We start from the raw sequence: 25,181 nt of genomic DNA, 5'->3' as shown, positions 1-25,181 counted from the left end.
TTTTGGTGGATGCCAATTGAATCCATTGTCCTTCTACATAATACCTTCCGGTAGTTAAGTTAGTTTCTCATCACACAACATGATATTTCATTTTTGGTAACAAAGAGAGATGTAATCCATCTGGCTCAAAAGACAAATTAAACATTGGATGGATGGATGGATGGATGGATGGACAGACAGACAGAAGGAAGGAAGGGAGGAAAGATGGAAGGAAGGGAGAAAGGAAGGAAGGAATTGCTCATTATTTGAAAGTGTGGGCAACATTAACTGAATGGCTTTGTTTGCTTTTGCTGCTATCATTGACAAGCTATATATTTGTTGTGTTTGTAAACACAACAGATATGTGTGCATCTTAACTGTAGAAACAATTGCTTTAAATGCTCACTGATTGCCATGGTTACCCATATTTATTTTGTTGCTTTAACATTTGCTAGCATGTTGTCATAGTACTACAACAGTTGGTCACAATGTGATAAAATTTGTTGTGCTACCAAATTGACATTAGTGATCCATCAATGACCCATATGGTGGGAATTGGTATTCACATCGAGCTGTTCTGTGTGCGGAAAGTCTGCACTGCTCACAGATTATGCACAATATACCCAAGTATGCAGGAAACTTTAGTATTGAACTGAAGATTGCCATTGCTATAATTGTCTTTGTTTTCACTGTAACTCTCATTTTGTCTAATCTCAAACTTTGTTTCTTACAGTTCTAATGTAATTAGTGTGGCTCTGTGTAAATGCTTCATATACAAAAGCCTGTCACGATAGCAAATTTTGCTGAGCGATTAATTGTCTCAAGAATTATTGCAATAAATGATAGTATTGTTTGAAGACCTTTTTACACTGATTTAATGGAAATGACATAATAATGCATGTGATTTCCTGCCAAAGATAGATGCACTTTATTTTCAAATGAACACTTAACACTGGAACTAATAGAATAAATAAAACAACCAAAAACAAAAATAAAATGGATTCTCAGTCTCCATTAACAAAAATGTACTTGAATAAAAACACCAAAGTGTTAATAAATACTGCATTCAACCAAAAGAGTGAAGATTATGAAGTCTGTATGCCATATTGCCCTTCAGTAATTATTAGATTTAAATAGAGAAGATGAGCACATATGGCTACCTGATGCAATAGTTCACACTACACATTCGTTCACACATACATTTTCCCCTTATAACAATCTTAGAATGTTGGCCATTCTAAGATTGTCGCTTGCGATTTCATAACCAATCATCCTGTAGTGTGTGGTGTGTTACGGTAAATGCGGCCACTCCGTTCTAAATCCGGGGTTTTCCCCGACTGGGAGGGTTAACGCAGCCTGTTGAATGTGACAGGCAGCGAATCAGAAAGCACAGATTCTCCTCTGTGCTTTCTGAGGGGAAATTACAGAGAGGAATCCCAAACAGCTGACACAGCGCACCCGAAGTCCAGCGGACATTGAAGATAATATGTGAAGAAAACATTAATGTTTATAAAACATTTCGTGCAAAGAATATAGAAATGACGAGGGGAGGAGTTGGAGCAAAATTGTTACAGCGGTTGATGAACCTGGTAACTTTTCAGTTGTTCTTTGTTAAATAGGTTATAATGATTTTCATTCAGTCAGGAGTGACACTAGAGCCACATGCACTAGATTGTAGTAAAGCATTGATTAATCCCTGGTTTTAACACAGTTAACTAAAATTAGTTAACTGGACTTGTAGCCATTATTCTGTGCCCTTTGTTGGACACCACACGGCAGGATCAAACCCAATCAAACCGTTATACCTAGGATTTTTGTCGGCTAATATGTGGTCTCTCAGATTTTGAAAATGGGCCGGCAATCGGCCGACATCTCTAAGATTTTGTACGGTGTGCTGGGCATTATACTAAGGAAATGAGGAAGGGAGAAGGGAGGGTCAGTGGAGAGCACTGGAGCTGAGCCTTTTTTCATTCAGTGTCATCAACCGAAAGAAAAAAATGCTGGAAGAGACGATAATGCCGATAATTAAAATGACGTCGATAGTTTTCATTTATTATACGGTTAATTGATTTATCGTTTATGGCGACAGGCCCACATATGCTTATGATAAAGGTTTGGGATGGGATTTATACAGAATCCCATCCCGAACATAACACAGAAATGTTATGTTCGGGATGGGATTCATTAACACTTTTCACACACTTTTGTATTAAAGCTACTCCAGTGTCTAAGTGAAGACTGTTCTCTTTATTGTGTTCTATATTCTAGGCTAAATAATGAAGAACCTTTTAACAGAGGGGCCAGGGTTGGTCCTTTTCTCTACACTTCAAACACCATCTAAAGGAGGTCACTCGATTAAATAACAATACTGGCCACTTCTGAGTAACTGCCAATGGCACCATTTTCTCCTGTCTTCTACCCTTTACTCCAGCCTCATAATTGCTTCCTCACTCTCCAGTGGCACTGAAGGAAATGGATTGGGTAAATCTGAGCAGACCAGTGCTGCAGGGATGGGAGGAAGAGTATTAGGTCATGGATAGGAAGTTGGACTGTGTGGGGATGGAAGAGCTTTGGTATGATGCGTTGAATTTTAATGTCACTGAATCCAGTCTGTTGCTTAAAATATGCATGTCTTTTTTTAACACTTTATTTTCAGATTTTATTTTTTATTTTTAAATAAATGACAGACAGATATAAGACAACTCTACCAATACATATCACCCAGTGGTACTGAGGACAGCTATCATCCAAGTTATCATATCTTCTCCGATTTGGCTTTAGTTCAATGAAACACCGTGAACTGCATTAGACTTTAGATGTATGCAAACAGAGGATGAATGAATATGATTAAGGTAACTGAGTCCGGGAAAGGTCACCTGGGAATACTAGTTACTAACAAAGCCCTGGAGCCTAGCATCTATTCCTTTGCTATGCCAAATTTTGATGCCAGAATTTGATGTTGTAGGGGCCCAGATAAGTGGTTGTTTAATAACTGCATTGAGACCAAATGCACTGAAAAAAATAACTCTTTGGATGAACATAAAAAAATCATGGAAAGGATTTCCACCTGATTACTTTGCTTTATTTCAACACCATGTAATTCTGTAATTCAAATGTGTTGGCTCAATTTAATTTATTAAGGTTGATTCAACTCATTTACCATAGTTGGACCCAATGTAATTTAAAAGAGCCAGCCCAACTAATTTGCAATGCTTTGGACCAAATAACTTACTTTACTAAGATTAATGCAAATTTAGTTGAAACCAACTTTTTTTTTTCTCTGAAGAGTTTTTGCGTCTCTAGTGGCTCGTAATTTTGAGACACTAGGCAGACAGGATAGAGGGCGAGGACATGCGGCAAAGGTTCACCGGGAGTCGAGCCAGCAACGTCCACATCGAGGACTAAGGCCTCCAGACGTGGGGCGTGCTAATCCCCTGTTCCACCACAGCACGCCCAAGAAACGTGCTGTGGTACAGTGAAGGTATCACTGTAACTTATCTTACAGTGATACCTTCACACTACTTATTAAGTTGATCCATCTCATGAAAATTAAGTTAGCTCCACAAACATGCTTCATGCTGAAAGAAAGCTATTTAATAATGTGGAAATCCTTTCCATGATTTAATTACGTTAATTCAAAGACAGTTTTTTAAGTTACATTACATTAAGTGTTTTAAGACGGGACTGGGAGAAAGGGTAGAAAGAACACTCAACAATTAGAAAAGGTACAAAAGAACTGTCTTTTCAAAACCCAGCCACCTAACTGTATTTACATGCTGTAGTTTTTGCAGCCATTTGTTACAGTGCAGTTCTTAAATGCCAATAGTGCCCTACAGAGAAAAACAAATATCTATAGTTTAATGTGTAACTAAAACCGCTTTGAAGTCTTCCCAGGCGCAAAACAGTTATGTCGCATGATCTTCCATAATCTCTTGTGTTCCCCTGATCTAGACCCTTTTCGGAGGGAGATGAATCTGATAAATTGAATCACGTTATCTATCGTTATCTTGAATACATGTTATTCAAGTTGAGGCAAAAATCAATAGTCTCGCGTGGCCTTATGTGATAGCTCCTGATTTCCCATGATCTCGCGTGAACTCGCGTAATATCCCATGATCTCACCTTCAGATATCATCTTCAGCACAGGATCGGTCTGACTATAATGAATCATGTTATCTCAACATGATTAAATTTTATAAACGTTAAGTTGTTAAATTTCTTGTTTATCCAACATGACAGTATCACGTTTTTATTTGAAACATGAAATTATTTAGTTAAAAGTACATGATATTCTTTTGTCAATGTGATAACCCCCTAAGTTCATTTTTTTTCAGTGTGGACATGAAGTTTCTGACCATAGGATTCTTCATGTGACACCCACAATTAGAAAAGGCTGAACATGTCATAGCAATAGATGAAATACAGTGGAGCTCTGTAGCAGACCAATGTGGACCGTAAATATTTTCGGAATATTCACTGCTCAATAATAATTTATGTAAGGCTGAGCATCCATCTATAAAAATATGCACATCTCATCTTTTTTTCCCCTGTCACATTTCTGTCTGTTTCAGATGTGAATTACTTCCCTCTTTGTGTTGGATTATCTGATAAATTCATGGAGGGAGCAGATGTAATGAGATAAAATACTAAAGAGATGAATGTGTGTGATAATTTTTTTTTAATGCACTAAATTCATGTAATTTCTTTGTGTGAAAATACACAGCAGTTTTTCTTTCATTTTCTTAGCCCCACCCATCTCAAGCACACTTCATGTCTTTGTATTTTATCCTGTCTAACAATATCAGATCTCCCTCCACTGCCCATTGTTGCGTTATGAAAGAGTAATTGTTCACAGCCTTAAAGTTCTGGCGCTGTCAGACTTTGGAAGAGAAAGCAAAAACAAAAGCAGCAGTCAGAAAATGAAAGCCTTTACCTGTTTCTGTCACAATTGGCAGAGTCATGTGGTTGGTTATATCATTAAGAAGGAAATGTATTCTGAAAATTTAATAAATATTAAATTAGGTCTGATTAGATTTTCTCATCTCTATAGAAACACACTCTAACTTTGTTGCTCTGTATTCTTTAAATAATCCTAAAACCAAGAAATCTCTTTTATGTCTGCATTATGCATTTTGTGTTTGTGTTTTCTTATTGGTATGCACTAATATATGTATATATATATATATATATATATATATTAAAATGCTCTTTGCAGCATGAAAGCAGTGGACGTTTCAACTAAATCAGAAAGCTTGCTGTCACTCAAATCTGCATGATGTGAGTATTGGTCTATTTTCCAGGCAGATGATCCCATCTTGTAGCACAGTCATTTAAATCATGTACCGTACATGTTTTGGCATGCCAGAATGGTTGCCATGGGAGACTGAAGGATTTTTCAAACATGTATAAACATAAATACCATGAATAACATGAATAAAAGCAACACTAATGTTTTTGGCGAGGGAATAACACTTCAACATGACATAAAGCTCAACAATGTTGATATTACATGAATGGCCTTTAATAATTTTTGAGTGGCCCAGCCAGAGCTCTGACTTGAATCTGATAGAGAATCTTTGGAGGGAGCAAAAGATTCAGCTGATGGGATGGAGGCCTTCCATCCCTGAAGACGTGGAGCTCATCACCACTACCTAATTAGAGGGGTATCAATACAGTTTCACAGTCCCTTTTTTGTTTTATTTAAATGTATATAGAAACTCAGTAATTTTTACTGATGCTCTTCTTACATTGTTTTATGTTTGGAGTGAAGCAGTCTCATTTCCTGTCAGAACCAAACTTTGACTCTAGTGCTGACAGATCAGTCTGCCAGAGGTAGGAGTCATTTGGGTCTTAAATGTAGAAGAAAACTCACTTGATGTTATCTGCATCAGATTCTGCTGATCAACTTATTTCTTATGTCAGTTAGGCACCGAAAGATCCTCTAGTGTCTCTGCTCCCTCTGTGCTGCTGCCTTCTTTGCCTTCGATCATATAACTGTGTAACACTTGTTCCACAGTTGCCTCTCACTGTTATGGGTCTATTGCTGCCTCCAGGGTGAATCAGAGGTGGAGGAAGAACTTTTTCACTCCCATTCCCTCTTGAGAACTTTCAGCTGATTGTGATGCCTAAAGAGCATGTAGATCATGGACTAAAAGTATAATCTTAAAAGAACTGTCTAGATTTGCATCAGTCACAACACTGACTGATTTCCCCCTTAAAACATCCATTCTCTTTGTGTTCTTTTTTCCCTCTGTCTCTAACAAATCCTCCTTTACCTCCTGTTAAACCTGAACCTGGTTCCTGGATGATTACTGTAGACTTGCTTATTTTGTTTTGGTCCCTTACAAAAAAATCCCATGAAAATCACATGTGATCACATGTGGTTCACACAAATTTTACATGTGAATGATGTGAATCACATGTGAAAGCACATGAATACATGTGATTTTGGAATGTTTCGTGGTAAAATCACATGTGATTCACATGTGAATCACACATTTCCACATGTGATCACATGAAAATCACATGTGATCACAAGTGATTTTCACATGTGATCACATGTGGAAATGTGTGATTCACATCATTCACATGTAAAATTTGTGTGAACCACATGTGATTTTCATGGGATTTTTTGTAAGGGGTGCTTTGACTCTAAAATAACTGTTCATTCTCTCTCCTTTTTTCTGCTTTTGTTCCTTGCTTGTCGTTTCATATATATTTGAAGCAAAGTGACCTATCTGGATAGCATTTGAGCTTCACTGTATTTGGAATTTATTTTTTAAATTCTCTCTGCTGCCTGTGATGACTACTTCTGTCTGTCTTCCTTGTAGTTTTCTTCCCCTTACTTCAGTCTGAGTTGTGATTCCTGAATGTGACCCTGTGTATTTCTCATGTTTCATCATTTTGCTCACTATGAAGTTGAACTGACTGTTTTTCTCCCTGTTTTCTCAGATATCTTCAGTGATCTGTGTACAGCAGCACTCTCTGAGTCTGAAGAAAACAGCATCAGTACTTGGGAAGATGAATCTCAGGACTGCAAATAAAACCAGTGGACTGTTGTAATTCATTTGGCTTTGATCTCAGACATTGATCAGCTTAATAACTGCAGCCTTCGACATGTAATTTAAAAGAATAGTACTTGTACTTCTTTTTAATGGACGACAGATATGCTTTGCTCTTATTGTTGTAATTTTTTTGTTTGATTCACTGATGTTTGTCAGTGAGACTCCTGCAGGAAGAAGCTGGAACTTTCTTGAGTGCCAATGTTAGAAAGCCTTCTTCTATATTTTTAAAATCATTTCTACTAGGGATACACAATATATCAGCACTAACATCAGTATCGGTCGATTAGTAACTTTTTTAATACATCGATTTGATCAATCAAACTAGGCCAAAATTAACAACTGATATTTCTTTCTATCTTGTTGCCATTTGTTTCTGGACGGGAGAGAAGGAGGTTGGTCGTGTGGTATTTGTTTGGTCATGTGATAGTAGTGTTGATGCAGCAAACCTCAAACAGAGAAGCACTGGGAAAGTCAGACATATACACTATTGGTTATTAGCCATACCAGCAATATTAATATCATCTATTGATATTGGTCCAAATGTTCATATTGTTGCATCCCTAATTACTCCCACTGAGTGGAGCGGCTATATACAGTAAACACATCCCATAACTTCAGATTTACTGTCTCTTCAGAAACTATTCCAAACCCTTCACATATTGTACTTTTTAAAATTATTTTCAATTGCTGCTGGTAAAATGTGCTAAATATGTGAAAAGATGAAATTGACATTTACTGACAGCAAATTTTCTTGAAGCTGCTTTCTTCTGTTCCTAAAGCTGCATATTTAATCGGTTCTGTAGAAAGAAGGGAATAACTTCTCCGTAGTAAGAGAGCCCCTACAGTGCCCCGTCACAAAAGCAGGTGTCTCCTGGTAAATGCTCGATATTCTTTATTGTATTCTCAGCCCGAGTATTTAGTGTTTTAGTTTAATTACATCAAAATCTTTTGCCACACTGGTCGAAATTATGAAGTGAAAAGGACATGTGGACCCCAAAAATAAAAAAAAATCCAGAAATGTGACTTTTATTTTTACCCAACCAGCAAACTAAAAATTTTATGTTTTAATGAATTGAATTAAAACATTTGTAGAAAATGTATCTATAAATCAGTATAATTCTGATTTATAGATGCATAAATCAGTGTAAATCTGAGACATAAATGGGGTAAATTAAATTGCTCCACTGATCTCCCTGACAGAACCCTCTGCATTAACTGGGAATGGGACCAGAACAAAACAAAACAAAAAAACCCACAAAATGTCTCCTTTGTGGCTGCATTGTCTCATTATACAATCACATGTGAAAACAAAACTCTTAATATCATGATTTCAGTTTCTCTGTGATTTATTAGGTGAAGATTATTGTAATTACATTCAGTTTGAAACAACTTAAGAGATCTGAACATTTTCTGAGGAGACTGTTCAGACTTGCCTTTTTGCACATCTGTAAGAAATTAATAGCGGCAGAATTACTGCAAAATACCTACATTACTTTACCAGCTCTTAATGTAAAATATATTTACTTGGTTTTCCATAAGTGGAAATCCTGAAAAAACATGTTGGTGATACAAAATTGTAACTAATAATTTTTATATTAGTCACTCAGGGGCATAATGGCATTTTTTGCACAGAGTTAGTTTGTTGGGGCTTGTTTACTGTGTTTTAGTTGACTTCAAAGCTGATTATATTTTTCGTTTGAGCAGACAGAAATGCTAAAGGGGTCCATCTGCATACTGACAGATCAGCTCCAGCTTCATGAAGAAGGGTTCTGGTCTATCCAGACTCAAAGGTTCTTATGAGCCTAAAAGTGGAGCAAGGCTGTGATGCCAATAGCACAGTATGCAGAATCACATGCAACTGTGATTAAATGACCATCTTGTGATTGTGCAACATGAACACATTTCCTCTGTCGGGTTCTTGCATCGTGGAAAGTCTAATTCACAACAAATTCTGTTTATCAACTAATAATGGTTAAATCACTTCCTGGCAGAAAAAAAACAATCAAATCTGATGTGTTTTCCATTTTCTTCTTTGTACATCATCATGGAAAGTATGAGGAAGAAACCAGATGGCTTTTGAAGGAAATTATCATTTCTGTGTTAAGAAACCGATTTATCTCTGCGACATGTTATGCTTCATGGCCCAGAGAAAAGCTCACACTCATTTCTACATAATGAGATTCTGTTAAAAACATTTCATACTTTGAGTTGCTGTTTTTGACTTTGCACCTGCAGACAGGACACACTCAAATATTGTTTCAATATTTGTTCTTGGGCTGCACAGTGACAGGAAAACACATTTCTGTTTGTTACATTTCACAATCAGGGTCAGCAGCAGAGGGACTTGTTTATTCAGCTCACTTTCACATACTGTTTAAATTTGCATCACAATATTTTTAAGACCAAGAGTGAAAGCTAAAAATTTTACTACAGTAGTTGCGTTGCAAAATTTAGTGCTGGTCCCCAATCTGTGGAAGCTGCCATTTTAAATCAGGGACACTGTAAACTATTATCCTAACTATAATAATATATAATATAGACTAAATAAAAAGTTCAGACTATTAAGCAATATGCTCTAAACACTATTGGAGAACTAATCTTCAGTAAGCAGTGTCTGTTTTATGATGTAGATAAAATATTTGTCTTCAACTGATATTGAATCTTTTTTATATTTTACTGCTGTGTCTATATACACTTGTTCCCCTCTGTAGAGCATTCATCTTTGAACATTTGTATTTTGATGACATGACTTTGAGAACATTTACATATAGCTTCCCTGTTTCACTCCCAGATGAATTATATCTTGTTTAAATTACCCTGGCTACAAGCTGTAATGTGTTTGAAATGAAAGAATATATCAGAGTTTATCACAGGTTGTCAGATAACTGGACACATACCATAGGGAAGGATATTACTGTGCCCCTTAACGAGTATATTAATGAATGATTTGTTTATAAGAATTGATCCATGAGTGTAATTTGCATTTATCCGTATATTTTGTTTGACCAGAATTAATTAGAAAAATGCTGTATCTTTCTTTAGAAAATAATTCTGTTATACTGTATCATGGACAGTGCTATAATATTTTCAACTCTAGAATGTATATTGTATCTGTTATTATATTGTACATATTGCTCAATGATGAAATACCTTAACAATATGAAAATTGTTGCCTTGTTTCTTTTGGACTTCTCTTTTTTTTGTCTCTATTTTATACCGTGGCTGATAGGTGAAAATGTGATGCAAAATCTAAAACAAAAAGAAAAGAACTGCAGTCACAGAATATAGGAGCAAAAATCTACAATCAACAAAACAAAGGCAATCAAAAATAGCTGCAACCGCTGGAACTAGAAGCAAAATGAAAATGTTGCAATTAACAAGTATGAAATGCTGAAATTTTTTTCATAAAATGGAACTTCTAGACCAGTGCTATTCCAGCCGGGTCTGTGATCCTTCTGAAGAGGAAGAGAGGATTGAATGCATAATGTATTCTGCATTTCCAGTGTCAATTTGTTGTATCTGTAGACAGGCAGACAAATAGATGAGTGTCATTTACCTTTTTATATGCACCTAGCCTGCAAAGCCTTACAAGACACAAGAAAAACATATCCAAACAAGCAGACATATTCTTTAAACAAAAAATGTCCTACTTCTAATTTTAGTAAATAAATCATTTTTCAACCTAAAGTATCAACCAGTAAAACAAAAAGTGGACTTCACTCTCAGTTTTTCCCAAATCACACAAAGAACATCTCCAGTCTTCCTCTGGGACTGCACGAAAACATCCGGTCTCCAGAGCCAAAGTGCCAGATCTGAACAGGGCACACATGGACCGTCATATTTTAGACAAGGTCGAACTGTGCAAATTCATTACAACCACTAATTGCAAATTAATTGCTGCAAAAAAGAGCAATAAGGATCATTAATATGGTCGGCTACCTGGCTCACACAAATCCATTATTTATACAATCTAGATTGCTAAAACTTACTAATTTGGAGAATATACAAACAGTGTGTGTCTTATTTAAAGCACATAGTGAACAGTTACCAGAAAATATTCCAAAATATTTCAAAAGAAGAATTTTATAACCTCAGAGGAAAATACAAACTCAAACAATGTAAGATCAGAACCATGAGAAGAAGCTTTTGCATTTCATTCTGTGGTGTGAAACTATGAAACAGTTTGACTGTGGAATTTAAACAATGTCCAAACATTAAACAATTCAAACATTTTTTAAAGAAAATGGTTTACATTAAATATGAGAAACTGTCTTGATGTATTATGTTGCAATTGTTACTTTATTGTTGGAAATCAACATTAATAATATTCTGTAGTTAATACTGTTATTAGAACTATTATTAATATATCAATGAGTGTACTGCATTAATCAAGAATCAGGAAGTAAACTGAAGGTGTACTTATAAAATACATATAAACAAGATGACATCATTTTGTGATGTTACTGGAAAAGGGCAGGGGCTTAATACGTTTACACTTCTACCCACTCCTTTGAACGTTTGAGTTATTGCATTGTTGTAATTTTATTGTAACATGGCACGTTCAATAAAGTAAATAAAATATCATATAAATATATATATATATATATATATATATATATATATATATATATATATATATATTACTGCACAAGCTGCACCTCAGTGGGATTAGAGGATCGGCATATAATTGGTTTAAAAGTTACCTTTTTGGTAGACATCATTATGTAGATATTAATCAGCAGAAATTGGGGACATCAAACATGGAGTTCCCCAGGATTCAGTTTTGGGACCGTTACTCTTCATCATTATTAATGACTATGTAATCTCTTCTAAAATCTAATCAAGTTTTCTCTTAATATCAGCAAAACCAATTTTATTTTGTTTAGACCAAAAGGGTTTTTTACCATTAACTGATCATATAAATCTTAAAATTGAAAATGAAGAAATAATGAACTACAAAGTTCCTGGGGGTCTTCATAGACGAGTCCTTCAATTTAAAACTTCACATAGAGAATCTACTAACAAAGTTGTCCAATTATGTTGGCCTGTTTTTGAAATTAAGGTTTTATTTGCCTTTATCCACACTTTTAACTACCTAAACGCTTGTTGAGCCGCATATTAATTATTGCTATATTGTATGGTGCAACACTTCCCCTAGTTATATCAGAAAACTTCAAAAGCAGATAATAAGAGGTGTGTGATGGTCCCAGAATACCAGTGTTGTTTTGTCCAGGCATGGCTGACCCTAACCCTGATATAAATATGTCTAAAAAACATTAGTTCAGTTAATTCCTGCTGTATTCACACATCCTGGAGTGTGCATGTTGCTCCATCCTATCTGTGTGTGGACTTGTGTCATTCTGCACCAGACTACAGTGGAACCCTGTCGTTCTGTACAAACCAAGTGGGGACCTTTTATTTTCTGTAATAGGTTTGATATGGGCTGATGTAAATTTGTCTTATAAATTAGCTCTGTAAATAAAATTTTTAATCTTTATTCTGACCACTTTGTGCTACAGATCCCTGTTCTATTGGAATGTCAGTTCCTATACCATTTAAACTTCACATGCTGAGGAAACATTTCTGACAAATGTTGGGATCTGTAGTTTATATCAACTGAAATAGTTCAAAATCTTAAGTTGTTTTGATTCAGCTTACATATTTCTTTGTCTCAAAAAAATAATTCAGTTAATTCCTGCTGTATTCACACATCCTGGAGTGTGCATGTTGCTCCTTCCTATCTGAATGTGGACTTGTGTCGTTTTATACTGACCAAGTGGGGACTTCCATTCTCTAATGCAAATCAACAAATAAAATCCATTGCTATAAATATAGATTGAAGCAACAATTATATAAAAAAAGTGTAGCCTCAAATTGTTCCACAATACAAATTGTATTTCTTCAAATAAAGACGGAGGACAAATGTTACCTTTAAATTTTATTGAAATACATTTTAAAAGTGGCTAACGAATGTTTTTAATCTTAAGAAAATTGATTGATGAAAACACAGAAGAAAACAATTTACTTCTGACCTTTTTACATTACATTTTATTCTTTAAATTAAAATCTTATATTTTGCTACAAAAAATAGTATTTTTGTAGCAAAATATAAGATTTTAATTTAAAATAGCAAAGTATTTTTTGTAGCAGCGATTCCTGCCGCCCACAGGAGATACGCATTGTGATGTTGCCCTATGGAGGATGTGAGGTAAGGAAGAAGGCAAAAGAAATAATTCAGATTAAAACAACCAAAAACATTAGTTATGCAGAAGCTGTTAAACATGTGAAGGAACAGACAACAAGAAAGAGTGAACAAACAGTGAACCAAATCCCAAAGCAAAGCAAAGTACAGTTAGAAGAAAATATCACAGTGTCAGTAGAAAAATTTATATTATTTGTAGCATATGTTATCAACTGCACTGACCAAGCCAAGCATAAAACTGAGAAAATCAAAATAATAGTGAGAGGAGCAGAAAAGTTTTTGGGGTTTAAAGAGGGATCATGGGAGAACATAAACAAAAAGCTGGAGGGGGATGGGAGACCAGGACCACCAGCTGAAAATAATTAATGTTAATATTACAATGGAATGCAAGAAGTTTAATTGCTAACGGACAGGAACTTAAGGGTTATGTAGATAGTCTTGAGGAAAAACCAGAAATTATTTGTGTTCAGGAAACATGGTTAAAAACAACATTAGATTTTGTGATTAAAGGATATAATAGTGTAAGAAGAGATCGACAGGAGGGAGGGGGAGGAGGATGTGCAATATTTATAAAACAAGGGATGCAATATCAGGTATTAGGGAAGGGGAAAGAACTTGAATTTATAATAGTTGATATATGGGAACAAGAAAGTAAATTTAAAATAATAAATTTTTATAATCCATGCAAAACATTATCAATTGAAATAATGGAGGAGTTAATGGCATATTTGGAAGGGAAAGTAATTTGGTGTGGGGATTTTAATGCAAATAGTACATTGTGGGGTAAATGTAATGATAAAAATGGAAAAGTTATAGAAGAATTAATGGAAATGAAAAATCTTGTATGTATTAATGATGGGAGGGGAACAAGAATCAATGTAAGAACAGGGATGGAATCAGTTATTGATTTAACAATTGTTTCAAATGTTTTAGCTGGTATTTGTGAGTGGTTCATTGATAAAAATACAACAATAGGTAGTGATCATTATCCCATTGTAGTTAAGGTAGGATTAAACATAAATAAGAATATAAAGGTAAACAAAAAACTGAATTTTAATAAAGCAGACTGGATTAAATTTAGGTACTTGAGTCAACTTAGAGAAAGTAGATATGACAATGGATATAAATGATGTCAATTTAGGAATTTGCTAAATAATTATGGAAGCAGCAGATAATTCAATAAAGAAAACAGGGTGTAGAAATGATAAGAAAATGGTGCCATGGTGGACAGATGAATGTAAAAAAGCAATAAAGTTAAGAAATAAAGCATTTAAGGTATTAAAAGGGAACCCTATTTATAAGAATTTAATTGATTATAAAAGAAAGCAAGCAATGGTAAGAAGAACTATTAAGAATGCAAAAAGAGAATATTGGAGGAATTTCTGTAGTACAATAGGGAGAGAAACCAAAATAGAAAAAATTTGGAAAATAATTAAAAGAATGAATGGCATAAAGAAAGAGTTTGAATACCCTATATTAAAAATGGATAATATAAATATAGTAAGAGATGAAGATAAAGCTGAAATATTGGCAAGAACATTTAGTAAAGTTCATAGTTCAAATAATATAAGTGAAGAGGGAAGGAGAGGGAGAGAAAATACAAAACTTAAGTATAAAGAGCTATTAGAGAATGTTGAAGAAACAAATAATTTGTTAAATGTTGAATTCACAAAAGCTGAATTGAATTCTGCACTCAGGAAGACAAAAAATACAGCACCAGGTAAAGATCAGATTTGTTATAGAATGATAAGAGAACTTAGATATAGATATATTATTGCAATTATATAATAAAATTTGGGAGGAGGGAAAACTACCAGTGAACTGGAAGGAATCAGTTATAATACCAATAGCAAAACCAGGAAAAGATAACTCAAACCCAGGAAACTACAGACCAATAGCTTTAACATCCAATTTATGTAAAATAATGGAAAGAATGATTAACAATAGGATTGTATATTATTTAAATAGTAAAGGATATATATCAAAGTATCAAAGTGGTTTTCGAAAAGGGAGGAGCACTAATGACCCAACGTTATGTTTAGAACATGAAATTAGAAGAGCACAAGTAAATAAAGAAAGTGTAGTGGCAGTATTTTTTGATATAGAAAAAGCATACGATATGATGTGGGTGGAGGGATTATTGATTAAACTATATATGTTGGACATTAAAGGAAAATTATTTAAATGGATTAAAGACTTTTTAACAAATAGAAAAATACAAGTTAGAATGGGGGAAGTGTTTTCAGAAAAATATAAAGTAGAAAATGGAACTCCGCAAGGAAGCATTATAAGTCCTTTACTATTCTTAATTATGATAAATGATGTGTTTAATGGTATTGGAAAAGAAATTGGATGTTCACTTTTTGCAGATGATGGTGCGGTCTGGAAAGAGGGAAAATGTAGATTTCATTGTAAAATCTTAAAACTAATCTATTTTACTTGGCTTTCAACACCAGTGAGATCTAATTTAAAGTGAGATTTAGTTTAAAGTGTATGTCTTTGTTTTTAAACTACTTTTAATTAAAATTATTTTTATTTTGTTGTGTTTCTTGGATTGTACAGCACTTTGTATCAACTGTGGTTGTTTTAAAGTGCTTTATAAATAAAGCTAGTATGGTATGATATGGTATGGTAAAGAAATTACAAAAGGCTATTATTGAAATAGAAAAATGGGCGTTGCAATGGGGATTCAAGTTTTCAGTTGAAAAAACAAAAGTAATGATATTTACTCAAAAAAAAAATAAACAAGGAAATAAAATTAAAATTATATAATCAAGAATTAGAACAAGTAAAGTGTATAAAATTTTTAGGAATATGGTTTGATGAAAAACTAAAATGGAATATACATATTCAAAAAGTGGTTGATAAGTGTAAAATTTTTTTTAATATTTTAAGATGCTTGGCTGGCAGTGACTGGGGAGCAGATAGAAAATCACTGAAACAGATTTATACTGGAATGATAGGATCTAACATAGACTTTGGTTGCATAGTTTACGGTTCAGCAGCTAAAACACATCTGGTTAAATTAGACATTATTCAACATCAGGCATTAAGATTATGTACTGGAGCATTTAAAACCACACCAACAGCTGCAATAGAAGTAGAAATTGGAGAAATGCCATTAGATTTAGAAGAACAAAACTAGAAATAAATTACTGGTTAAATTTACAAAGCAATAAACTTGATCATCCAACTTGGGAAATTTTAAGTCCATGTTGGGAAAAAGAAAAGAAAGAAATGAGGAGTTTTTGATGGAATATTGAAAATAAAATAAAAGAATTTAAGATTAATAGTTTAGAAATAAGTCAAACACCAATGTCAATAACACCGCCATGGATTTTACCAGAAGCAACCGTAGACATGTCAATAATGGAAAAGAAACAAGATAAATCTTACATGGTAGATAGATATTCAGTACAGATACATTTAAACAATTATTATCAATATATTCAAATTTATCCAGATGCGTCAAAAATAAATGGAAAGATAGGAGTAGCTTTTGTGGTACCAGAATTCGATTTAAAAATAGGAAAACGGATTACAGACGGATTATCAGTATACACAGGAGAAATGTTGGCAATATTATTAGCTTTACAATGGGTAGAAGAAATAAAACCATTAAAAACAGTGATATGTTCAGATTCAAGCTCAGCATTGTTAAGTTTAAAAAATATTCAATCAGATAGTAGGATGGACATTTTATTAGAAATATTTCATACATTGTTCAGGATACAAAATATGGGTCTAATAGTTATATTTGTGTGGGTTCCAGCACATATTGGGGTAGAAGGAAACGAGAGGGCAGATAAAATGGCAAAGAGGGCAATTCATAATTCTATTAGTTTTGCAGTTAAAATAAGTAAATCTGAGGGAAAGAGTATGGTTAAAGGAAAACTGATGGAAAAATGGAAAAAAAAGGTGGGATGAAGAAAAAACAGGAAGATGGTTTTATAAAATTCAGAAAATAGTAGGAGAGAAAAGAAATGGAAGAAGAAATAGAAAGGAGGGAAGGGTGATAACAAGATTAAGATTTGGGCATACAGGACTTAATTATACACTTTTTAAAATACAAAAGCATATTAATGGAAAATGTGATTATTGTGACAGATATGAAACAATAGAACATGTTATGTTAGAATGCCATAAGTATGAGAGAGAAAGAAGATGTATGAGAAGAGAGTTTGAATGTATTAAGGAAAAGACTAATTTGTTAGATATTTTGAGGAAGAATTTGGGGAGTAAACATATACAAATAATTATTAAATATTTAAAGAAAACTAAATTATTTCAAAGAATTTGATTATAGTAGGTGTGTGTGTGAGAATGTATGCATGATCTAGAGGGGTGGACTATAAAGATATGTATAAAAATGGATGAGAGTATGTATGCATATATAAATAAGAAATTTATTTATTTAATTTATCTATTAATGGTATGTGTAGGAGTATACAAGTATTTATAGAAATTGATAGTCCATCTCGAACCACACTCCATGCCAGTAAGTGGCGGTAATGCTACTTAAAGTTTGTTGCCAACCGCCAATAAAATCAAGAATAATAATAATAAGAAGAACTATCAAGATTGTTACTTCAAGATGTTTGTTTATGAATTAAGAAGGGTGTTGAATCATCTACGTGTTTATCGAAGGTGTTACGTCCACCTGGCTCGTTTGGTGGGGTAACATTAATGGAGACCACACAAGGATTTTCTGAGTTAATAAAAAATGAAATTTATTAAATTATATTAAGTAAAACCTGAAAAGGGGTTACCTGAAATAAGAAGCCAACACAGATTAATACAAAACCCATAACCAATTAGAAATAAACAAACGCAAAACAAACCTAACAAAACTCAATCATAAGGTCCAAACCAAACCAACTGGGGTTCTGAGGAGGGAGAGGAGAAAAAGCCTCCTGACTTCTTCTTCTTCTTGTTTTTTTTTTTGGCGGTTGGCAAACAACTTTTAGGTGCATTACCGCCACCTTCTAGACTGGAGTATGGATCAGATGTAAAATCACTATAATCTTCCCATAATACCTGTTCTTAGAAAATTAAAAATACTATTAAAAACTACATCCCCCGATGATCTTTGAAGCAAACTTCTAATATCTAATTTATTTTTATTCCTATTTAAATTTCTAATTAACTCCTCCCTTTCTCGAACATACTTACTACATTCTAAAAAAAAAATGTTGTATTGTTTCTAATTTCCCACAATAACTACAGAAACCTGTATCATGTTTATTAATTATTTTAAGAGTACTGTTTAAACCTGTATGTCCAAACCTTAATCTAGATATAATATCCTCTTCTTTTTTATTCCTGTTACATTTCCTAAATTCTCCAACTTTTCTTTGGATGCTATAATAAAATCTGGCATTGCTTCCTTTATCCCACTGTTCCTGCCATTTATCCTTAATATACATTTTACTAATATTTTTAATCTCATTTTTACTCATTTTAATATTTAAATCAACAATACACTTTTTTGCTGCATTCTTAGCAAAACTATCTGCCAGCTCATTCCCTATTACTCCAATGTGAGCAGGAACCCAAACTAATTTGACCAGAGATCCATAACTTTTAATCCTAAACATTAAATGATTAATATCAACTATAATATCTTGCCTTGATTCTGAATTTTGTTCTACAATACTTACTAATGCACTACTTGAATCTGAACAGATTACAACCGCTCTCTCTCTTGTTTCCTCAACCCACTCTAGAGCCATTAAAATAGCCATTAGTTCACCTGTATATACTGTCAATTTGTCTGTTATTCTTTTATTTCTCATAATATCTAATTCCAGAATTATAAAAGCTATTCCTATATTATTATTTGACATTTTAGAGGCATCTGTATATATTTGTATATATTCCGCATATTCATTTCCAATATAACTTTCCACCTCTTTCTTTTCTAATTGTTTTCCTTTTTCCAGTAAGCTTAAATCAACTTCCGCCTGTCCAATTATCCATGGTGGAATAACAGGAATAACAATCACAGGACTAATTAAACTATGATTTATTCCTATATCTCTTATTTCATTTTTTATAAACCATCCAAAACTATTTATTTGCTTTTTTTCTTTTTCTTGACAAGGTTGTAACATAATATATGGAGGATAACTTTCTTTATGTCCTTTAATATTTGCCCAGTAAGTTATGGCTAATTGTTTCCTTCTGAGCTCCAACGGCATCTCACCCATCTCAACTTGTAGAGCTGAAATTGGGGTACTTTTCATCGCTCCACAACAAAGTCTTAATGCTTGATATTGTATTCTATCTATGGTTTTTAGTAAACTATTTGAAGCTGAATTATATAAAATACATCCATAATCAAAAACTGACCTGATTAGACCAGTGTAAATTGTTTTTAAAGCTTTCCTATCAGCTCCCCATTCTTTTCCTCTTAAACACCTCATTATATTTAAGATTTTTTTACTTTTTCCAACTATTTTATTAACATGAGTCTTCCATGTAAGTTTTTTATCAAACCAGAATCCTAAATATTTTATTTGATCTATCCTTTCAATAACATTCTCATATAATTTGAGATTTGTAATAATATTTAACTTTCTATTAGTAAAAACAACAACTTTAGATTTAGATACTGAGATTCTAAATCCCCATTCTAAAGCCCAAGCTTCTACACTATGTAACGCCTCTTGTAGTTTCCTATTTACAAATTCAATATTTACAAATTCAAAAACACAACAACATTAACGAAGCACAAATACAAATTCAAAAACACAACAACATTAACGAAAACACAACGGAAAAGGTATGTCCCAGTGGGTGACCAAAGAAGTCGCTGATTGGACTACAGGTCGTTTTACTTTTGAACCGGAAGTTATTCTGGCTTTAACGTGTTTTTTAAAAACATGAATGTTCTCCGTGATCCAAACCTTACTTCTGCTATTCGAGAGTATTTTGACTCAGGATATACATATGAGGTGATACTGGACATGCTTCGGACCAACCACGAAGTGTCAGTTAGTATGCGTTCACTAAAGACTTATTTGAAAGAAGCAGGGCTGCATAGAAGAGGCAACTACTCTCCACTTTGGGATGTGAGGCGTGCCATTATGGCCGAGCTGAGAGGACCAGGGCAATTATTTGGCTATCGGACCATGTGGCAAGTTCTCAAACAAAAACACAACCTGCGTTTTAAACGTGATGTTGTAATGAGACTGCTGAGGCAGCTGAACCCTCAAGGCATCGCTCTGAGGACTCGCAGATTTGATGAACATGTTTGATGAACATGTCGTTGATGAACATGATGAACATATCGTTGATGAACATGTCGTTGATGAACATGATGAACATATCGTTGATGAACATGTCGTTCTTGTCAGAGTATGTGCTCCTCTGAAAGCCCCGAACAGCTCCATCCCACACATCAGTACGACATATATTGAACCGGCTGACTTTCTTGTGGTCTATATTCTTGGCCAGTTCTGCAATAATATCATGTGGCTGCACATTTGTTTTTCTAGAAAAAAAAAATAAACTTATTTTAAAACAGTTGATTGATCACACTTAGCATTATGTAATTACGTTCAGGACCAGGATGTGGATTAATTTAATACAAAATATTAAATTTACTAACACATGTTCTTCTGGGGTCAGGTCCTGCTTTTTGTCTTCTGTAAAATATTCAATCTCATCGTCATCATCAATAACAATGGGCTTAAAGAGAGTGGTGTAGTCTCTGTGGAGAAAAAAACATGCACAATATAGATGAGGTAATAAACAAAAAGCATAAGATGTACTTCCAACTTTCCTTCACAAAACATTCAATTTATGTCAGAAGTTACATAAACAACATCCAAAGTACATAAATATACAATAGATGTATCAGTATCACTTTGTCATGATGACACTACACACACACTTCTTTTTTATGACAGAAGCCCCTACACACCTGTAACAGTAGCTCTGGACAGTGAGACATTGACTGGTGCCTGGATTGTTGCCATTGTTATCCAAGTCCATAACCTGAAAACAGAGAAAACACAAGAGCAAAACTTAATGATCGACTAATCTGCAGTTATTTTAATATTTAAATATTTTACTTAAAGGTTTGAGATAAAAATAGGTGGATTGTTGTGTGAGATAATAAAAAGTTTGTACCTGTTGTACTTCATTTGCAAGTACAAGATCCCCAGCACCATTCCTTAGAGGACAATGAAAAAAACATATTAATGGGTATTTTGAACATATGTGTAACCTGCAACCCACAAAAACAGGTTAATTAATTTATACTATATATATATAGGAAGTTGGGCCTAATCAGAAGATTCTAAATTCGAGGGAACCCAGGTGTGAGCAACAACAGAACATACAGTGTCTACAAGAAAAGAGCAAATATTTAATATAATAAACAATTGTGGATCCACATTTAAAACAGACAAACAAATACTGCGTGCTTTAAAAAAAAAAAATAAAAATAAATTGAATACTTCAGTCTCCAATGAATCAAATGAGACTCCAATGAGTCTCAAAGTCTCTCAGCTGGTGACCAGTCGGGTCACTATCTACCCGTGCACCTGGTCCTCTGGGCTGGGGCTCGCCATCCAGGTTCAGGAGAAGAGGGTCTTGGAATCTTTGGTCCTCCAGGCCAAAGATGTATCATACAAGCTCAAAGAAAAACAACCTGACCTATAACAAGGCCAAAGTAAAACATTTTAGCACACAAGATGCTATTTAATCATTTCTCAAGTTCTTCTTATTTTTTTCTTTCATGTTGTATAACAACAAGTTAACAGAACACAATTTTTCCAACATATTAGTAAAACTAAATAGATTAGCTTATATGTGGTAAAAAAAAAGAATATAATATACATTCAATCTTAAAATAAATGCAATTAAATAAAACAAATACAACATACACAACAATAGCAATACAAAATCTTACAATCCATTTTATTTTATATTCAATTTGATAATTTAATATGTATTTTAGCCAATTTTCGCCAAATTTTCTTAACCAACTGCCGAGCGCGTGCGATGACTCACCGATGCTCTGAGCCGTCAACGGCTATTTTTCGGGCTTCAGCTGTTCACGGGGGAAACCCTCTGAGATCTAATAAAACCGAATTTAGTATTTTGAATTATATATTTAGTGAATTTATATTAATATTGCTTTCCTTACCAATTTCCAGATTCGTCAATTTCTTTCTTTCTTTACGGAAACGACCGTCAGCTGTTAGCTCTCCAGCGTTCTCAGCGAAACAACTGTCAGCTGTTCTCAACGTTCTGAGCGAAGCAACCGCCAGCTGTTGAAAAGTGGCGGGACGATCAACCCCATTGGCCGACACGAAACCAGACCGCGCCAGCCATTGGCTGCCTAATCTGTCAATAGAAGCTAACACAAAAAGCATATTTCACATTTTTGAAGATTTACCTAATTACCTTTTAGCTATTTTGGTAGAATAAGACATTGAATCAACATCTATTCTTTTTTTTTTCTTGTGTTTTTAAACACTGGGTTACATATGCTGTCAAGGTATAACTTATGGGATCACCCAGTATTCTTCAATGTCTTGATTATTTGATTGCACTGTAACTCCTCTGTCCATGATCTGACTAAAACAGACATAAATTAAAACATGGAATGCCTAAAAGCGGTTTTGGCAGTACATTGCCATCTTTATAGAAGCAAAGTGATTTTACTCATTATCGCCAAAAACTAGTTGACAAAAGTTATTTACTGAAACTCTTGTGAACCTTTTTGTTATATTTATCTAAACAACTGTATACTTGTAAAATTTATAAGACATTGAAGAAAGCAAGGGTAGTGTATTAATTATTTCCATGCCAGTATATTCAACATTTAAAAACAAACATCTTGGGGAAAAAAATACAAATACTTCCTAGGCCATGTTCCCATAACCACCTAATTTACAAATATCAGTACATATCAGTACATATACTGTATGAAAATTCACTGAAAGCTACAATACTTTTGATACACATACAAACACCATGCTATGGCATGTACCTAAAATATAACTTACTCTGTTTCTGCCACGTTTTGCAAAGGACTGCTTTCATTCATAGGTTCCCATGGCTGAAGAAAACGAAACACAATTTCACATAAAAACATCGACATAGTCCTATGAAGCTTAGGTAAAATGCTCTTGTTGTGGTCACTCAACCAAATAAAAACAAAAGACTAAATACATTTTAAGTTGTACTTACCAGTGTATCAGCAAGATCAAACTCGGATTTTCTAATAACAATCTCTGGGTCGGAATCAGAGGAGTCTGATGATTTTCCAACTGATAAACAAGGGAAAAAAAAGACAAAACAAGCCAATTTAACTTCAACTAAGTGATAGGACCGTGTTCGGTCAACTATATTACATTGTATCTGGAAGCACAAACACAGAACTGGTAAAAACTAATAACTGAGTGTCTACCTATCAGGTTTCCAGATAGTAAGTTTACAGTTAGGAGGCAATCTATGTATACTTTTTACTTGATTGGTTCATGCCACCAATGCTTAATTGCACAATTTTAAAATTTACATTTGCTGAAGTTAGTGCCAAACAGTACACACAAACATCTGAGCTTACCTTCTTCAAAGTCCCTTTTCAAGCAGAGGAAAAGAGAGATCCTTTGATATGACTTGCCAATTTCAGCCTTATAATCTGCAAGGGTAAAAGGTGTTTGAGTCCCAGGGATATTAATAACCTCTGTCCCATCTGGGTACAGAAGGAGGAAAGGTCCATCTTCTATGTCTTTGTTGAAGTCCTTCATCTTTTTAACAGCAAGACTGAGCAGAGGTGTGGCAGAGACATCTGGGTTTGTTGCAAGCAAAATGATTTTTCCACGCTGTGGCTTTAGACAATTCTTCTGAATGGTCATCAAGCCAATATGTATCTGAAAACAAACAAAAAAATTATGCGGAAGACTGAGCAATGTTTAGTTTTAGAGAATACTCTGTTGTTTTCTTTTTGTTTTTAATTCCTCCTGTATTATGTTACAATAACATCCAAATAGATCCATTAACTACTATCAGTCATTTTCAACCTTTTACTTTTGAACTGATGCAAACAGAACAAAGGTTGTAAAATTATTACGCAATAATTAATCAGTAGATGATTTACTGTTTTGACTGATCATTAATTGACAGTTTGCTGTTACTGTTAAACAATTATTCTGTATAGTTTTGCTACGTGGAACTTTCTTTGAGCAAGTCTATTACTTAAAACCTGCTTGTTTTTGGTCGGAACAATACCGGACCTACCCGAACTTTCATTTTTTCCTTTTGCTTTTCCCAAGAGAATACTTTTGTCGATCCTCTTTTTTTTTTTTCTTCTGTATTCATGGAAGTTGCTGAGGGCTGGGGAAGGGCGGGATGGAACACTCTGTTGTGCTAGAAGTAAAGAAAAAATGTTGCACATCACATTCATGCAAACAGACGGTTTGTATTACGAACGACATAAATTATACTAGAAGTAGTGCCTATGGCTGTAACGGACCTTACTATATATGGCTAATACCATGCTGCTGTATTATATCGAGTATGTGTACTTTTAATTACATTTACAATGAACAACTAAATAACAGTGGACACAATCTGGAGACCACTAACGTTAGCAAGTTGCTACATCCATAAGAAACGTAAATATTTCTTTATGCTTATTAACTTACTTGAACATTGTGGAGTATCTTCCGTACAAATTTCTTGAAGCTTCTTGCCACAATTGCTACAAAAGTTTGGTGACGGCTCAACCAGCTCTTTTCCACAGTTTGGGCAATACATTGCGACGTGACCGTATTCCCGCTTGCTTTGCTTCTCATTCAAACGAAGCACGCTAGAATAACTTCCGGTTCAAAAGTAAAACGAGCTGTAGTCCAATCAGCGACTTCTTAGGTCACCCACTGGGACATACCTTTTCTGTTGTGTTTTCGTTAATGTTGTTG

The 25,181-nt window shown here is 34.2% G+C and overlaps 2 protein-coding genes across 8 annotated transcripts in view; one reads left to right on the top strand and one right to left on the bottom strand.

The window, feature by feature from the left end:
• mcf2l2 (MCF.2 cell line derived transforming sequence-like 2) overlaps positions 1-8,357 on the top strand; it is a 93,571-nt gene extending 85,214 nt beyond the window's left edge. For 3 of the 5 annotated variants that reach the window (XM_044129829.1, XM_044129827.1, XM_044129826.1), the window contains 2 exons: positions 5,195-5,256; positions 6,931-8,357. In XM_044129829.1, coding sequence (XP_043985764.1) covers positions 5,195-5,255 — 61 coding nt within the window. In that variant the 3' untranslated portion in view covers position 5,256; positions 6,931-8,357. The remainder of the gene's footprint in view (positions 1-5,194; positions 5,257-6,930) is intronic. The other 2 variants (XM_044129830.1, XM_044129828.1) reach the window with 1 other exon arrangement.
• Positions 8,358-20,415: 12,058 nt separating this feature from the next.
• On the bottom strand, positions 20,416-25,175 carry LOC122838837. Of its 3 annotated transcripts, XM_044129825.1 has the most exons (10): positions 24,909-25,175; positions 24,502-24,630; positions 23,828-24,134; positions 23,452-23,531; positions 23,268-23,320; positions 21,382-21,424; positions 21,173-21,246; positions 20,858-20,959; positions 20,590-20,740; positions 20,416-20,550 (listed from the first exon to the last, which is right to left on the bottom strand). In XM_044129825.1, the coding sequence occupies exons 1-10, from the start codon at positions 25,056-25,058 to the stop codon at positions 20,416-20,418; spliced, it is 1,224 nt and encodes a 407-aa protein (XP_043985760.1). In that variant the 5' UTR covers positions 25,059-25,175. The 3 variants fall into 3 exon arrangements, 2 of the variants coding, with proteins under 2 accessions (XP_043985760.1, XP_043985759.1); XM_044129824.1 differs by having other exon boundaries at positions 20,416-20,740; XR_006371956.1 differs by lacking the exons at positions 20,416-20,550; positions 20,590-20,740; positions 23,828-24,134; positions 24,502-24,630; positions 24,909-25,175 and adding exons at positions 22,267-22,333; positions 22,403-22,615 and having other exon boundaries at positions 21,382-21,909; positions 23,452-23,533.
• Between the last annotated feature and the right edge of the window lie 6 nt (positions 25,176-25,181).

Source organism: Gambusia affinis, linkage group LG10 (genome assembly GCF_019740435.1).
Source record: "Gambusia affinis linkage group LG10, SWU_Gaff_1.0, whole genome shotgun sequence".
NCBI classification, from domain to species: Eukaryota; Metazoa; Chordata; class Actinopteri; order Cyprinodontiformes; family Poeciliidae; genus Gambusia; species Gambusia affinis.
Note: the sequence above shows the minus strand (reverse complement) of the source record. Positions and strands in the feature narration are given on the sequence as shown.

Excerpts from the sequence above, each read along its gene's own strand:
- LOC122838837 (XM_044129824.1), bottom strand. The coding sequence starts at position 25,058 with ATGAGAAGCAAAGCAAGCGGGAATACGGTCACGTCGCAATGTATTGCC. Across the intron at positions 23,532-23,827 it reads GAAAAGGGACTTTGAAGAAG|TTGGAAAATCATCAGACTCC; the intron begins GTAAGCTCAGAT and ends CTTGTTTATCAG. Across the intron at positions 21,425-23,267 it reads CAAAACGTGGCAGAAACAGA|GAATGGTGCTGGGGATCTTG; the intron begins GTAAGTTATATT and ends TTGTCCTCTAAG.